Source organism: Triticum aestivum, chromosome 7B (assembly GCF_018294505.1).
Source record: "Triticum aestivum cultivar Chinese Spring chromosome 7B, IWGSC CS RefSeq v2.1, whole genome shotgun sequence".
In the NCBI taxonomy this organism is placed as follows: Eukaryota; Viridiplantae; Streptophyta; class Magnoliopsida; order Poales; family Poaceae; genus Triticum; species Triticum aestivum.
Window position 1 is genome coordinate 147,739,013 of NC_057813.1, and position 15,229 is coordinate 147,754,241.

The window sequence follows — 15,229 nt, forward strand, 5'->3', positions numbered from 1 at the left end:
ATCGGAGGGGCAAGGATGTTGATGTAGAGGCCCTTCGTGGTCGATTCCCCCTCCGGCAGAGTGCCGGCGAAGGCTCCAAGATGGGATCTCGCGGATACAGAAGGTTACGGTGGTGGAAATTGTGTTTCGTGGTGCCTCTGGATGTTTTCGGGGTACGTAGGTATATATAGGAGGAAGAAGTACGTCGGTGGCCGCCCGAGGGGCCCACGAGACAGGGGGCGCGCCCTACAGGGGGGCGGCCTCCTATCTTGTGGAGCCCTCGGCTGCTTCTTGACTTGCACTCCAAGCTCTCCGGATCACGTTCGTTCCAAAAATCACGCTCCCGAACGTTTCATTCCGTTTGGACTCTGTTTGATATTCCTTTTCTTCAAAATACTGAAATAGGCAAAAAAAAACAGCAATACGGGCTGGGCCTCCGGTTAGTAGGTTAGTCCCAAAAATGATATAAATGTGTAAAATAAAGCCCATAAACATCCAAAAGGGGTAATATAATAGCATGGACCAATCAAAAATTATAGATATGTTGAAGACGTATCAGCCCCCACACCATCGTGGCGTCCAGATCGGATGCCTGATACGTCTCCAACGTATCTATAATTTTTTATTGTTCCATGCTACTATATTATCCATCTTGGATGTTTTATATGCATTTATATGCTATTTTATATGATTTTTGGGCCTATTAACCTAGAGCCCAGTGCCAGTTTTCTGTTTTGTTCTTTGTTTTTGATTTTTTATAGAAAAGGAATACCAAACTGAGTCCAATTGACCTGCCAGTTTTTATGGATTTTTTATGGACCGGGAGAAGTCCCCGAAGCAAAAGAGTTGGGTCAGAAGACTCCCGAGCCAACCACGAGGGTGGAGGGCGCGCCCCCTACCTCGTGGCTGACTCGAAGACCCCCCTGACTCGTTCCCGACGCCAAAAATTCCTATAAATACATGAACCCACGAAAAGAAATCTAGACCGGGAGTTCCACCGCCGCAAGCCTCTGTAGCCACCAAAAACCAATCTAGACCTCGTTCTGGCATCCTACCGGAGGGGGAATCATCACCGGTGGCCATCTTCATCATCCCAACGCTCTCCATGACGAGGAGGGAGTAGTTCACCCTCGGGGCTGAGGGTATGTACTAGTAGCTATGTGTTTGATCTCTCTCTCTCTCTTTCTCCCTCTCTCTCTCTCGTGTTCTTGAGATGGCACGATCTTGATGTATCGCGAGCTTTGCTATTATAGTTGGATCTTATGATGCTTCTCCCCCTCTACCTCTTGTAATGGATTGAGTTCTCCCTTTGAAGTTACCTTATCAGATTGAGTCTTTAAGGATTCGAGAACACTTGATGTATGTCTTGCATGTGCTTATCTGTGGTGACAATGGGATATTCACGTGATCTACTTGATGTATGTATTGCATGTGCTTATCCGTGGTGACAATGGGATATTCACGTGATCTACTTGATGTATGTTTTGGTGATCAACTTGCGGGTTCAGTGACCTTGTGAACTTATGCATAGGGGTTGGCACACGTTTTCGTCTTGACTCTCCGGTAGAAACTTTGGGGCACTCTTTGAAGTTCTTTGTGTTGGTTTGAATAGATGAATCTGAGATTGTGTGATGCATATCATATAATCAAACCCGCGGATACTTGTGGTGACATTGGAGTATCTAGGTGACATTAGGGTTTTGGTTGATTTGTGTCTTAAGGTGTTATTTTACTACGAACTCTAGGGCTGTTTGTGACACTTATAGGAATAGCCCAATGAATTGATCGGAAAGAATAACTTTGAGGTGGTTTCGTACCTTACAATAATCTCTTCGTTTGTTCTCCGCTATTAGTGACTTTGGAGTGACTCTTTTGTTGCACGTTGAGGGATTGTTATATGATCTAATTATGTTATCATTGTTGAGAGAACTTGCACTAATGAAAGTATGAACCCTAGGCCTTGTTTCGAAGCATTGCAATACCGTTTTCGCTCACTTTTGTTACTTGCTACCTTGCTGTTTTTATATTTTCAGATTATAAAAACATATATCTACCATCCACATTGCACTTGTATCACCATCTCTTCGCCGAACTAGTTCACTTATACAATTTACCATTGTATTCGATGTGTTGGGGACACAAGAGACCCTTTGTTATTTGGTTGGAGGGTTGTTTGAGAGAGACCATGTTCATTCTACGCCTCCCACGGATTGATAAACCTTAGGTCATCCACCTGAGGAAAATTTGCTACTGTCCTACAAACCTCTGCACTTGGAGGCCCAACAACGTCTACAAGAAGAAGGTTGTGTAGTTGACATCAACGCCGGGTCAAGGAGGAGCCCGCGTCCCCGCCATGGAACCGCTATGGCCACATCGACGCGCCGTTGTCGCCGCCTCACCGTCAAGGAGGAGTTGTCGTCCGCGATCAAGAAGGCGCGGGGCAGCCTCCTCCACTACCTCGGAGGAGGCGATTACGGCGGTCCCTCGGGATCGAGGGTCGTCGTGTCTAATGCGGACCGCACGACTCGACAGCAGGTGAGGTACGACCAGCGCAATGCCAGTCACCCTCCGCCTTCGCCAAAAGCGGCGTGGCACCGGACTAGGTCCGCAACGACCCAAACCTCGCCGCCGCGTGGGCACTCATCCGCTTCGTGACCACCATGGAGATGGCCGCCAGGCATCGCCGCCACCTTGACGGCGAGCTCGCTAGCTAAGATCGGCGAGGAATAGTCGCTTAGAGACTGCTCCGCTAACGCCGATCGCGGCAAGGCCACCGCCAGGGCTCCAAAGGCCACGTTGGCAGTAGCCGCGGCGGCACTCCGCACGACACAACAGGAGGCGGAGCGGCTCCTTCGCGAGCGGCAGGCAGTCGCCGAACAAGGCTGCCGCGGCCCTCCGGCGTCGTTCCGCCGCTGGAGGGATGACGATGACGACGGCAGCGACATCGACGGAGATGGTGGTGCGGCAGGACAGGGTGGCCCCGCGTACGAGGTGGTCGTCCGATATAGGGTTGAGTTTTTTTTCTAGTTTGTTAGTTAAACGATCGAAATATCGATCCTTTTATATAAATTATATCCAAACTTGAATGAAATCCGTCCGGTTTGATGGAATTTCGTGAGGTTGGTTTTAATTGTTGGCCGGATGTATGCGGCTATGGTTGAATGACGTCCACCGGCATATGTGTCCACGAACAGGGGGACCAAGTCTGCGGATACGGATGCGGCAGAAAATTTATGGGTTAACGTTGGAGATGTCTAAGAGTCAAGTAGGTGGAACCAATAATCCAAGTGCCATTCAGGGTGGACCACATGTAGTGACCACACAGGACTTCATTTTTTTCTTTAAAAAGGACAAGACATGGCCCATTGAGTTTTTGTATATACCCCATGAATTGGAGTTGTGAGGCCGTGCAAATTTAGCGGAAATTAAGCGGGTTCAGCTTCACAATATAGCAAGGCAGGTGATAATAGCAGCCTGCAACAGTAAGAAGGTAGACTGAGGTAAAATGACGCTAATATCTCATCTGTTCGTCATTTCTAAGAGCAATTTTATCATGAAATTTCGGTTCTCGTCATTCTAAGGCCACCCACAATATGCAAACAACATGGTCAAATTTGCCGCTCATGCCAGGAAATAGAGGACATCATGTTTGTATTTACTTTTGTGACAGCGTATCTCGTTAGATATATTGAGCGACAAAAACCCTAACACCATTTTTCGGAGAAGGTAGTAACTTTCAATTATAAAAAACTACTCCCTCTGTCCCAAAACATAAGAACGTTTTTAACACTACATTAGTGTCAAAAACGTTCTTATATCATAGGACGGAGGGAGTAACAACTAGGAAGATACCGTTAACTACAATATCATACAGTGGGCGCACCGAGTAAATTCCAGGATCAAATCACACTTGTAGGTCAAAGCATCTTCCTCATGACAAAACACAAACGGATCGAGCAGTGCGCAAGACCACATGCTCATTATCCCCTCACACTGACACACCCTACTATTCTAAAACCAAACCTAAGCTCATCACCACCGTCTCAAAACATCACCAATCAGTAGGCGTGGTACCGGCTATCCAAGTGCCATTCAGGGTGGCCCAGCGCAATCATTTTTTTGTGAAAATGCGAATGGCATTGCCCATTGAGTTTTTTTTTTCTTTCCTTCTCTATAAACATCACATGGTCCATTTCAGTTGGACCCCATGAATTAGAGTTGCGCCAGTGTGCGAATTAAGCGGGTTCGGCATCATAGTCTTGCAGGGCAGTGATGATGATAGCAGCCTACAGCAGTTCATAGCATTAAGAGCGGGACCATCATAAAACGGTGCTGCTAATATCTGCATCTTAACTCAAAAGTCATGACATTGCTCACCTTGAGTGGACTTAAACCCACCGAGTCTCGACGAATCAAAAGACCCGCGCATCGCGCCTTCCACTGTCGAGATCCGAGGGTAGGCAATCGGATAAGAAGATCTGTTTAGTTACAGTCTTACAGATGGTGCTTTGCATCTTCTTAACTTGCTTGCATCTTTTACAAGATGTTTTTTGAAATAACTTATAGTACAAGATGTCATTGTGCATAGATTATCAGTGTAGCCCCAGTGGCATGTGCCTGCTTCTTTGTTTGAAACTACAGTGCTGTGTGGCCTGGGCAGATTGTTCCGAGAAGAGTGAACCCAGCCAGCCATGTCCATGTGACCACACAGAGTTTTGAGTTTTCTGTGGGGGCTGGGCTCACTGAGACGAACGAAGATCAATGTGGGGACCTTGGAATCTTGAGAAAAATCTTCTCTCTAGGAGAACGCAGCGCAACGCAATGCAACAGTCAGAAAGGCCGGCATCCAATGCATCCATCCTCTGATTTGCCAAAGAGCACGTGACGCGACGGGCCTAATTAGACGGCTTTGTTTAATTACGTGGTGAGCATGCAGACACATATGGCTTCGCGGTGCTGCCGTCGAAATCAACATGGCGTTACGACTTTGTTCGCATCCAATGAATGCGGATGCCGGAGCATGTTCATGAACCGAAGTGGGCAAACGTTTCTGAAGAAAATGGTCCCGGGTTTGGAAAAATGCTGAAGAAGATCAACACCTAGAGATAAGAAGGAAAACATTGCACACTAGCACTGTATCATATACAAGTGTCTTCTGCTCTCAACTTATGCAGTGGGACACTCACGGCCTATTCCCAGATGCTCCTGTTTCCTGGCCTAGAAGAACTATCTCCGTCTCCGCAGATTATTGACAACACTGTCGATTCCAGCTTCCCCAGAATCCCAAGTTCCAACGTTATGACTTATGAAACCACTCTACATTTTTGAACCTTTGCCTTCTGGAGCCCTCTTAGCTTAGCTAGGTCAATGGTTTGCCATTAGCATGGCTATTTGTGTACAGTGTGACACCCAATCCTGATAAAAAAAAGGTAAAGGTTTTGACAACCAGGCAAACTAATCTCCTAAAGCCACCATCACCATCATCAACGGGGCCATGCCAATGCTGTGCCACCACTACGAATTACTGTACTTGAAAATCGTCCCCTCTTGTGAACCCTACACAGGAAAAAAATGCACAGGGCACAGTGCAACAGCACATGTCACATGGAATGGAGGAGCTCCTCGCCGTGTTCTTGATGGCGCCATCAAAGGCCTTCAGTATCTCAGGGACTGCAGCGACACCAAGCCCCGTCACTCGAGGGGGTAGCATGTGCAGTCCACATGGAAGATGGAACACACCAAGGTATACTACTACTAGCGTCCAGCGGAACAAGGCCCGCCATAATTTTTGACAAATGCTAAAGTCTAGGACGGACTTTCAAATGCTAAAGCACACAGCAAAGAGAATGTTGAAAAAGGGCGAACCAGAAAGCAACAACCATGAAATCAGAGTGAGGGAATTTAAAAGTAGACGCACCTTAGTGATGAAATTATTTGGCGACTGAAGACCGCCGTTTTACCTGACGAGAGTTGTCGGCATCCCCGCCATTTAATTGTTCTCCTTTTTTTGTGTGTGTAATGTGTTAGCCCTCAAAAGGTAACTAGTAGTAGTATCCTGAAGAAGAAAAGGCATACCTTCACTGAACCTGCTGAACAACAACAGAGGAGAGATCTCAGAATAAGTAGTGCTGGAAAAAAACATGCGGAAATTCGACATAGTTGTGATCCTTTACTTTCCTAATCTGAACAGAACTACTGCTAAATAAAGGCACACGGTTGAGATATACTCCCTCCGTTCCAAAATAGATGACTCAATTTTATACTAAGTTAGTACAAAGTTGAGTCATCTATTTTGGAACGGAGGGAGTAATTGAGAATGACACCCCTAAAGTATTATAGGAATCATACTTGTACCTGGCAATGTATCATGTGTGTCTGAAATAGCCTTTCCACATGTCATTACTCATGACATATGGAGTCAAGCTTGCTCTTTTGCTCAGGCGATGGTCGGAACTTTTAATGGAGAAACTGCTTGCTAACCAGATTGGAGACAGAACACACCTCAACCTTTTCTGTCTTAGCAGGCTAATGCAACATATAAAAAGCAACAGTTCAAATCTAAAATTGGTTGAAGAGACACTGAAGCCAGCAATTACTCAAACGAAATTCAGCTATTTGCCCTTATTTGATGCAGACATGCCCTATTTTGTTACTAAATACTACTCCAAATGCCAAAATAAGGGCAAATAATAAGACAGTTCTTCAAAACTGATCATGCAAAAAGGCCAATTCATTTGCATGTACGTACATGCATGCGCCACTTGGACTTAACTGAAGCACAAGAGAATCAGAGTTGCAAACTTTCTTCATCAAACCAACTCATTACAGACAAAACACAACTCTAAGCATGCCCCACCTCTACATCCAGCCCATACTTCCATACCATAGGTGAGGTCAACTACGTCTTAACTAAGGGGATACTTCATCGCAGCCTGAAGATCTCTGTGATAACAAAATATTTCTTCAAGAACAAAGAAAAAAAAATGCTTTTATCCTGAATAAAAGCATACAACTGAGAATTCATGGGTTCCATTTGAACTACAATGAACATATTACAATGGGGAGAAGAAAGATATTCAAACATTCCATTCAGGTCCGGTGTCATGCTGAAGTTGCAGCGGCATGGCTAGGCTCCAGCAGCAAGGAAGCCACCTTCTTTTTCTGTTTTTTCAGCCATCTTGCTATGCCACTTGACAAGATAATAATAAACAGAAGGTACACCAGCACACAACATACTACCACGAGGATGAATATTGAAGTCCTGAACTTTCTGCAACTTCCAGCTGCATAAGCTGTCATCAGAGCCGACAGGTCCAGTATCATGATGAAGTGCAATGCTTGGAGCGGAACCTTCTTCTGTCTCACAGATTTACTCAGCAGAAGCATGACTACGGCAATAGATGACATGAAAGAGATGGAATTGAAGACATAGAATACCATGTAGCGCCAGGAGTTTATGTCCTTAAGTACCGGGTTGCCAGCCTTGTAACCATTTTTGGGAGTGTCATCAGGCCAGAAGCCACCAGGCGGGTTTAGACCGGCTTGGTACGCAATGGATGCAGCAAGAACCGAAAGAAGCATCAAGTACTTCTGTCTCTTCTTTTCCGTCTTATCACTGATAAGGGTGCCTGACCCCTGAGCATTACGTTCCTTGTTTTCTTCATCTGAACTTTCCAGCGGTGTCTCAGAGTCAGGCTCTAGATGAAGAATCTTCCGCAACCGGCCCCTTAACCTGGTCAGTGGCCCATCTAATGCATCTTGTAGTACAAGTACTTGAATCACAAGGCATGTTAGAGCTGCAGAGGCTATGACAATAAGATATATTACCGGTCTCGCTTTCCTGCAGGTTCCTGCAGAATAAGCAATCAGGAGGCCCAGCAAACCCGCTACCAAGCACACACGGATTGCGTACGACTTGATTCCATCCTCACATGATTCCCTATTAACAAGAAGAATGATGACAGCCACAGATGACGCAAATGAGATGGCGTTCGAGTAGTAGAAAACATCATAGCGCTCTGGGTGGCTGTCTTGAAGAACTGGATTGCCTGGTTTGCCACCCTTACTGTTCTCATCAGGCCAAATGCCTCCTGGAGGGTTCAGGCCAGCTTGGTACGTGACAGTTGCCGCCAGAATTGCAAGAATAAAGAGCAAATTCCGCCTCCGCGCCAAGTCCTTCTCCTTAGCATCTCTTGACTCATTGTCTGTCTGAGGTGGTGCAAACTTCATCCTCTGCGTAACACACACTTTCAACCATCCATTATGCCTAAACACTAAAACATGGAGAGGAACATATGCAACCACGATAAATATCGACACTGATATGTAAATGGATTTTGTCTTCTCCCTGCAACTCCCAACAGCAAAGGCCCCCATTAGAGCAAGCAAATCGGTTATCATTGCTGTCTGTAGTGCCCGTCGTTTTATAACCTTGTTGCTCATCCTCCTGCTCAGGAGCATAAGGATCATGACAAGGGAGGCTGCAAATGCAGTGGCATTGAAATAAAAGAAGGCAAGGTATCTCTTATGATAATTGTCCTCAAGAATGGGATCACCAGCAGAGTGCTTAGTGCCACTTGATGTCCAGACGCGACCACTGTCCCCAAGAATGGGATCACCAGCAGAGTGCTTAGTGACATTTGATGTCCAGAAGCCACCTGGTGGATTTAAACCAGCTTGATATGTCAAAGACACTGCAAGAATTGCAAGAAGCAATAGGTAAGTGCGTGACTTCTTCAGAAAAGCATCATCTGGATTTCTTTTTTTTTGCGGGGGAGCATCATCTGGATTTCGATAGCTGCATTTAATACATCTCTGATGCTGTGGGGCTTGATCGTTGGTAGTGTTGTCGATAGGTAATCTAACCTCACCATCATCTGCACCAGTAGGGTTATTGGACATTTGCTGAGCATGCTGTTCTGTGCTGTCCACATGGCTGTCGGGTAATTCACATTCCATTGCCAGATCATCAGCATCTATTCTCAGGTTACCAGATGTTGCATCTTCGTCCACCGAGCCCTGCAACGGTAAAATACCTTGGACAGAATTTCCACCGTTACTTGATGATAGTGCCATGGGGATTGCAACCTGCTGACCGCTAGCAGGTTGTATTTCCAAGTTGTCGGATGGAACTTCCTCGGTAGTTAGGGCATCTGTTGATGATGAGCATACAACTTTAATTGCAGCATGTTCACTCTGATCATGAGATTGACGTAGTGTTGTTGGCATGATGTCCTCCATGTTATCCAAATCACTGGCTGATACAGATCTCACATCCCCAGTTGATACAAGATTGCTGTCAGCAGAGTAGCATTGCAAATTAGACATGACACCTTCTACTTCTGTATCTCGACCTACATGCTCTGTAGCTTGCTGGTGAGTTGTCGGAGAATCAAGCTCTGTATCTTGCTGGGGAACCCTTTGAGAATCAAGTTCTGTATGTTGCTGCTGACTTGTCTGAGAGTCAAGCTCTGTATCTTGTTGGTGAATCCTCTGAGAATCAAGATCTGTATCTTGCTGGTGAGTTCTCTGAGAAACAAGCTCTGTATCTTGATGGTGCGTTCTCTGACAATCTGTACATTGCTGGTGAGCTCTTGGAGAATCATCTTGCCCCAATGACAGTGTACTCATCATTTTGTCAAGTGTTGGCTTCAGCACCCTATCCACCCACTCTGTTACAGCTTTGCAATGAAGGCAAATAACAAGAATCAGAACACAGATTAGAACCACAGCAATTATGAGTATCACTGACAACGATGTTGCAACATCCCTGCAGCTCCCTGAAGCATAAGCACCAATGAGCCCCAGCAGAACAGCCACGACACACACAGACAGCGCTTGAGTCCTTATCCCATGCGTGCTCAGTTCCGTGCTCAGAAGCAGTATGACTGTGACCAAAGACGCCACAAAAGAGGTCGCATTGCAACACGTGAAGATATTGAAGCGGAGGAGATTGTGCTTGCGGAGAACAAAAGTAGCTGCACGGTGTTCAGGATTATTTGCACCCCAAAAGCCACCAGGTGGACTTATCCCAGCTTGGTATGTGACAGTGGCAGCAAAAGTTGCAAGCATCAATATGAACTTGCGAGCCTCCTCGATTTCCCTTGCGTAATCTCGGTTGCTCCTTTGCCCGTCAGGATCAGAGACAGGGCAAATAGATGGCACCTTTTTTAGCATGCGTTTCAGCTTCTTCAGAATGAGATCCCGGGTTTTCTGCACCTGATCTTTTAACGGCTGCGGAACTGCCCTCATAAACAACAGGATATGAACCACAACATAGGCGAAAACAGAACAGACCAGCACCAATATGTAAACGGAAGACCTTAGTGCTCTGCAACTCCCCGCGGCATATGCCCCCATGAGACTGAAAAGATCCAGTATCATGGTAAACTGCATGGAGCGAAGCCAGACATGCTTGCTCGCCACTCCCCTACTCAGGAGCAAGATAATCAAGACTAGAGAAGCAGCAAAGGCTGTGGCGTTGCAGTAAAAGAAGGCTTCGTATCGCCGGAAGAATCTAAGTGGGAGGAGAGGATCACCGGCATGGCGGTCAAGTCTGTCCATCTGAAATCCCCCCGGCGGGCTCAACCCAGCATTGTAAGTGACACCAACGGCCAACACCGCCAGAAGTAGCAGATACTTCCGCAGCCTCCACAAGAACTCGAAATCATCCTTGATGCTGGATCCATGGCGTGCTGACCTGTTGGGCGGACCTTGCCCATTGTTGTCGCCGGCCGCCTCGATATCCTCCGTCACTCCGCCGGCGGCTGCTTCATCTGCCATCTGGCCATTGCCTGGCCCCGAAGCAGCCATGCCGTTCATCGGTATGGTGGCCGGCTCAGGCTGCTCGCTGTTCGCCGTGTGAGCGTTCCCCAGCTGAGGATGCATGTGTGAGCCGCCCTCAATCATGGCATGAGCTTTGAGCTTGTACCCAGATCAGGGTAACTGGTAAGATTAACTGCAAGCGGAGAAATGGCAGAAAATTGGCGCTGGAACTTATGTATCCATGTCGAAGAGCCGAGCAGAGGAAGAGAGAGTAAGGATCATACCTAAGAATGGGGAAGCTTCGCAATGCTCAGTTGCTCACACGGAATGCCTGCCCCGTTAGCCTAGCTGAGCTTGCGGCCTTGAGCTTGTATCCAGAGCGACGGCTGCTGCTCAGACTAGTGAGGGTCACCTTGTGCGCTTCAAGGACAGCCGAGTTCAATAATGGTGTGAACGGTGTGTGAACAGTGAACAAAAGATGGGGGGAGACCGGCGAAGTCAGTTAAACAAAGGAAAGAAACAAGGTAAGGCCCCACAGCTATGTATATGATACTCGCATCCAGATTGAGGGGATGTGATATAGAGTATGCATATATGATCTCTTCAGGACCACTTTGGAGTTAGAAGAGAGCCTAATACACCAAACAATAATGAACAAATTAACACGCATCTCAACTGTAAAATACTCCGGCATCGAGTTGGGTTGCTGGGTAATTTGGGTTGGAACACATGAATAAGCAGGAATTAGCCAGTAGGGTACCTGGTACCAGGAGGCAGTGAAATGGAATCTGTAGACAGCGACGGTAAGCGGAGAGGGTGTGTTGACTGCTGACTGGCACACGACCACCACACACACCGTGGGTTCACACCGGCGTTCAGAAGCCACCTTGACAGGAACGTCCTACCGTGCCATCCACTCGGCTCCGGCGAAGTCACCTCCGACCTCCTCGGCGCCTCGAGCGTCGCCGTCGTTTGACATTTTCGCTCCGGCGTGCAAACCACCGTTCCGTGGAGCGGCCATCGCCGCTCGTGACTTGGTCTTGGCTCTTCTCCGGCCATTAACTGCCGTACTGGCCGCTGAGGCATTTGTTCGAACACCAGACGGGCACTGCTGGGGGGAGCAGAGCCGGGCGGGCCAGCCGCAGCCAGGGCCTATTTCCTCGTTCCGCGCCTTATCCTGCCAGACCTAGAGACAGCAGCAGCAGCAGCAGCGTGCATTGATCCCGTCGACGGGCGCTCGGGGCCCCCGTCGACGACGACAGGGGCGTTCCAACCCGCTCTGGCCATCCATCCCCCGTGGATCGCCGGGCTGCTCGACCAGTCATTTTGTATGCTAGCAGACGTCACCAGAAAATTAGGGAATGACGTCACGTAAACAGGTTCTCATAGGCTCCATCCACCAAGTTTAACTCTTGGCATCTCGATCATCCTTCTACCTGCAATTTTATTGGTCCATCTGTACACTACGTAAAACATTGTAAGTAGTCCTACGTAAAACAATGCATATCCAACCAACAATGTGCATATTCGGCAAAATGACCAACACAACAATGCATAGCCGGCCAAATAACCAACACAACAATGTATATCCGACCAACATATTGCGTATTTGGCCAAATGATTTAGACAACAATGCATATCCGGCCAAGTGACCCAACACAACAATGTGCATATCCGTCCAAATGATCTAGAGAACAATGCATATCTAGCCAAATGATGAATACACTTGCTCGGAGATTTGCGCACCACTTGGCCACCGTGTGATGAGTTGCCTCGAGTGGCCGCAATACTCCGACATGGCCTCTTGGATGATGCATCGATGGTTAACAGACTTTGCACCATGGTTGCAGATGAGCCCGTTGGAGTAAGGCTCGAAATGCTTGTGTTCATGGAACCAAGAGTGAATGTTGGCCCAAAATGTTGAGCTCTACCGTGCCAAGATTGATGCTAGTGGCCAACCATACATCGCACAAAAAATCGTCATCCCACATGTTGAAGCTTTCTCCTCTACCCTTCTTCTTTGAATCGACAGCAAAATCATCCGGATCATCGTCCTTGTCATCCTCCTCCTGCTGTCCGGTGTATCCGTGCCCAGCTGGGTGTACGTGCCAAAGTGGGTGTAGCTCGGCTGCGTGCCCGACTGGGTGTACGTGCTGGACTAGGTGTAGCCCGGCTGGGTGTATGAGCCGGCCTAGGTGGGCTCCAAGTCATCCACTTGCCCGTCCTCGTAGCAACCTTCTCCCCCGCCTCCATCGTAGATCATCTCAAACAGCTCCCTATCTACGTCGTGTACCTTGGCTCGCCCGCTTTAGGCATACCATCAAATAATGTGCGGGCACCCAGCTACTCCACGCCCAATGTCCGTGTGCAGATAAGCTCTGGTGATGCACACTCCGAGAAAAGCAGCGGTGCCGCGTCGACGTTGACGCAGCAAGGCACTTGCATGGCGCCAGATGTCGGGGAGTGGCTACCGAGCTGCGTGGCGGCATAGAAGTATGGAGCCTTGTAATGCTCCGGCCAGAGCGACGTCTGCACGGTCGACGACGACAGCAGGCCCTGCGTCCCAGACTCCGCCCTGCACCACGTTCGCCGCCTACACGTCCATCGCCACGGCCACCACCTCCGCCTCCACCTTTGCCTTCTTGAGCGGTACCACCTTTGCCTTTGCATTGAGGCCGCAATTTTGCCATGTCTTCGAGTTAATCTTCCGGGCAAGCGTGATCATCGGATCCTCCAACACTGTCGTCCCCGGCAACTTCTCGTACGTTTCCAAGCGACGACGGCAGCGAAACAGGGCGGGAATTGAGTGGAGAGCGGTGGGAGGGAAGAGGAGAGTAGGGGATTTTGCCGCGGAAACATTGTGACCAACTATAAAAGCGTGGGCTCCGACTTAGTTTTGGTTGGGCCTAGGGTGTCAGAGTCCTATGCGGCTGGTCTCCGGACTCCCGCAGACGCCCCCTGATTTGGTTCCAGTTTGCGGGAAGACGGAGGCTCGGACTACTCCACGGATCGATGGGGTCGCCGTTGGATAGCTTGCAAGGTCCAGACAGCTGCGTCTAGACGAATGCGGGTGGTTTCGGGAGCGGCGTTCGAGATGCCCTTACTTTGCATATATTTCTCCCTTGCCTCACTTTCCAGAAGGCCGCATGTACACAAAGACCCTAGAGTAACAGCAAGCGAATGTTCGTTGGGCGAGGTGACATTTCCAAACGTTTTTGCTCGCACTTCTTTAGGGGACGCATAGTAATATTTTTAGAGATGACTGATAGTCCATTCTTTGTCCGGCACCGCCCACCAGTGCCCTTTTCCTTTGACGCCGGCATCGCCCGGGCACTGGTGGGTGCTCGTGCCTTCAGTCCCCGTGCGGATGCGCATGCCAGAGTCGGAGGCGAAGGCGGCCCAATGTGAGAGCAGTGGGCGACAGCCATGGCGGAGCCCGTCTCTTCCCGCCAGCGCGCATGCTCCATCCCCGTCGTGTTGGGGAACGTAGCAGAAATTCAAAATTTTCCTACGTGTCACCAAGATCTATCTATGAAGAAACCAGCAACGAGGGGAAGGAGAGTGCATCTACATACCCTTGTAGATTGCTAAGCGGAAGCGTTCAAGAGAACGGGGTTGAAGGAGTCGTACTCGTCGTGATCCAAATCACCGGAGATCCTAGTGCCGAACGGACGGCACCTCCGCGTTCAACACACGTACAGCCCGGTGACGTCTCCCACGCCTTGATCCAGCAAGGAGAGAGGGAGAGGTTGAGGAAGACTCCATCCAGCAGCAGCACAACGGCGTGGTAGTGATGGAGGAACGTGGTAGTCCAGCAGGGCTTCGCCAAGCACCGCGGGAGAGGAGAAGGGAGAGAGGTAGGGCTGCGCCAGGGAGAGGTCAAAACTCATGTGTTGGCAGCCCCAAAACCCTCAAGTATATATAGGGGAGAGGGAGGGGGTGCGCCCCCTCTAGGGTTTCCACCCCAAGGGGTGCGGCAGCCCCAATCCCATCTAAGGGTGGCGGCCAAGGGGGGAGAGGGGGGAAACTTGCCCCCCAAGTTAGGTGGAAGCACCCCCCCTCCCCAAACCCTAGGCGCCTTGGGCCCTTGTGGGGGGGGGGCGCACCAACCCACCTGGGGCTGGTCCCCTCCCACACTTGGCCCATGCAGCCCTCCGGGGCCGGTGGCCCCACTTGGTGGACCCCCGGGACCCTCCCGGTGGTCCCGGTACGTTACCGATAAAACCCAAAACTTTTCCGGTGACCAAAACAGGACTTCCCATATATAAATCTTTACCTCCAGACCATTCCGGAACTCCTCGTGACGTCTGGGATCTCATCCGGGACTCCGAACAATATTAGGTAACCACATACAAACTTCCTTTATAACCCTAGCGTCATCGAACCTTAAGTGTGTAGACCCTATGGGTTCGGGAACCATGCAGACATGACCGAGATGTTCTCTGGTCAATAACCAACAGCGGGATCTGGATACCCATGTTGGCTC

At 49.0% G+C, this 15,229-nt stretch overlaps 1 protein-coding gene across 1 annotated transcript; it reads right to left on the minus strand.

Moving 5' to 3' along the window:
* Positions 1-6,708: 6,708 nt before the first annotated feature.
* Positions 6,709-12,031, minus strand: LOC123159940 (uncharacterized). The gene is made up of 2 exons (XM_044577746.1): positions 11,028-12,031; positions 6,709-10,936 (listed from the first exon to the last, which is right to left on the minus strand). The coding sequence occupies exon 2, from the start codon at positions 10,885-10,887 to the stop codon at positions 7,081-7,083; it is 3,807 nt and encodes a 1,268-aa protein (XP_044433681.1). The 5' UTR covers positions 10,888-10,936; positions 11,028-12,031; the 3' UTR covers positions 6,709-7,080.
* Between the last annotated feature and the right edge of the window lie 3,198 nt (positions 12,032-15,229).

Bases quoted from the DNA above. Each gene is read 5' to 3' on its own strand.
- LOC123159940 (XM_044577746.1), bottom strand. From the start codon at position 10,887: ATGATTGAGGGCGGCTCACACATGCATCCTCAGCTGGGGAACGCTCAC.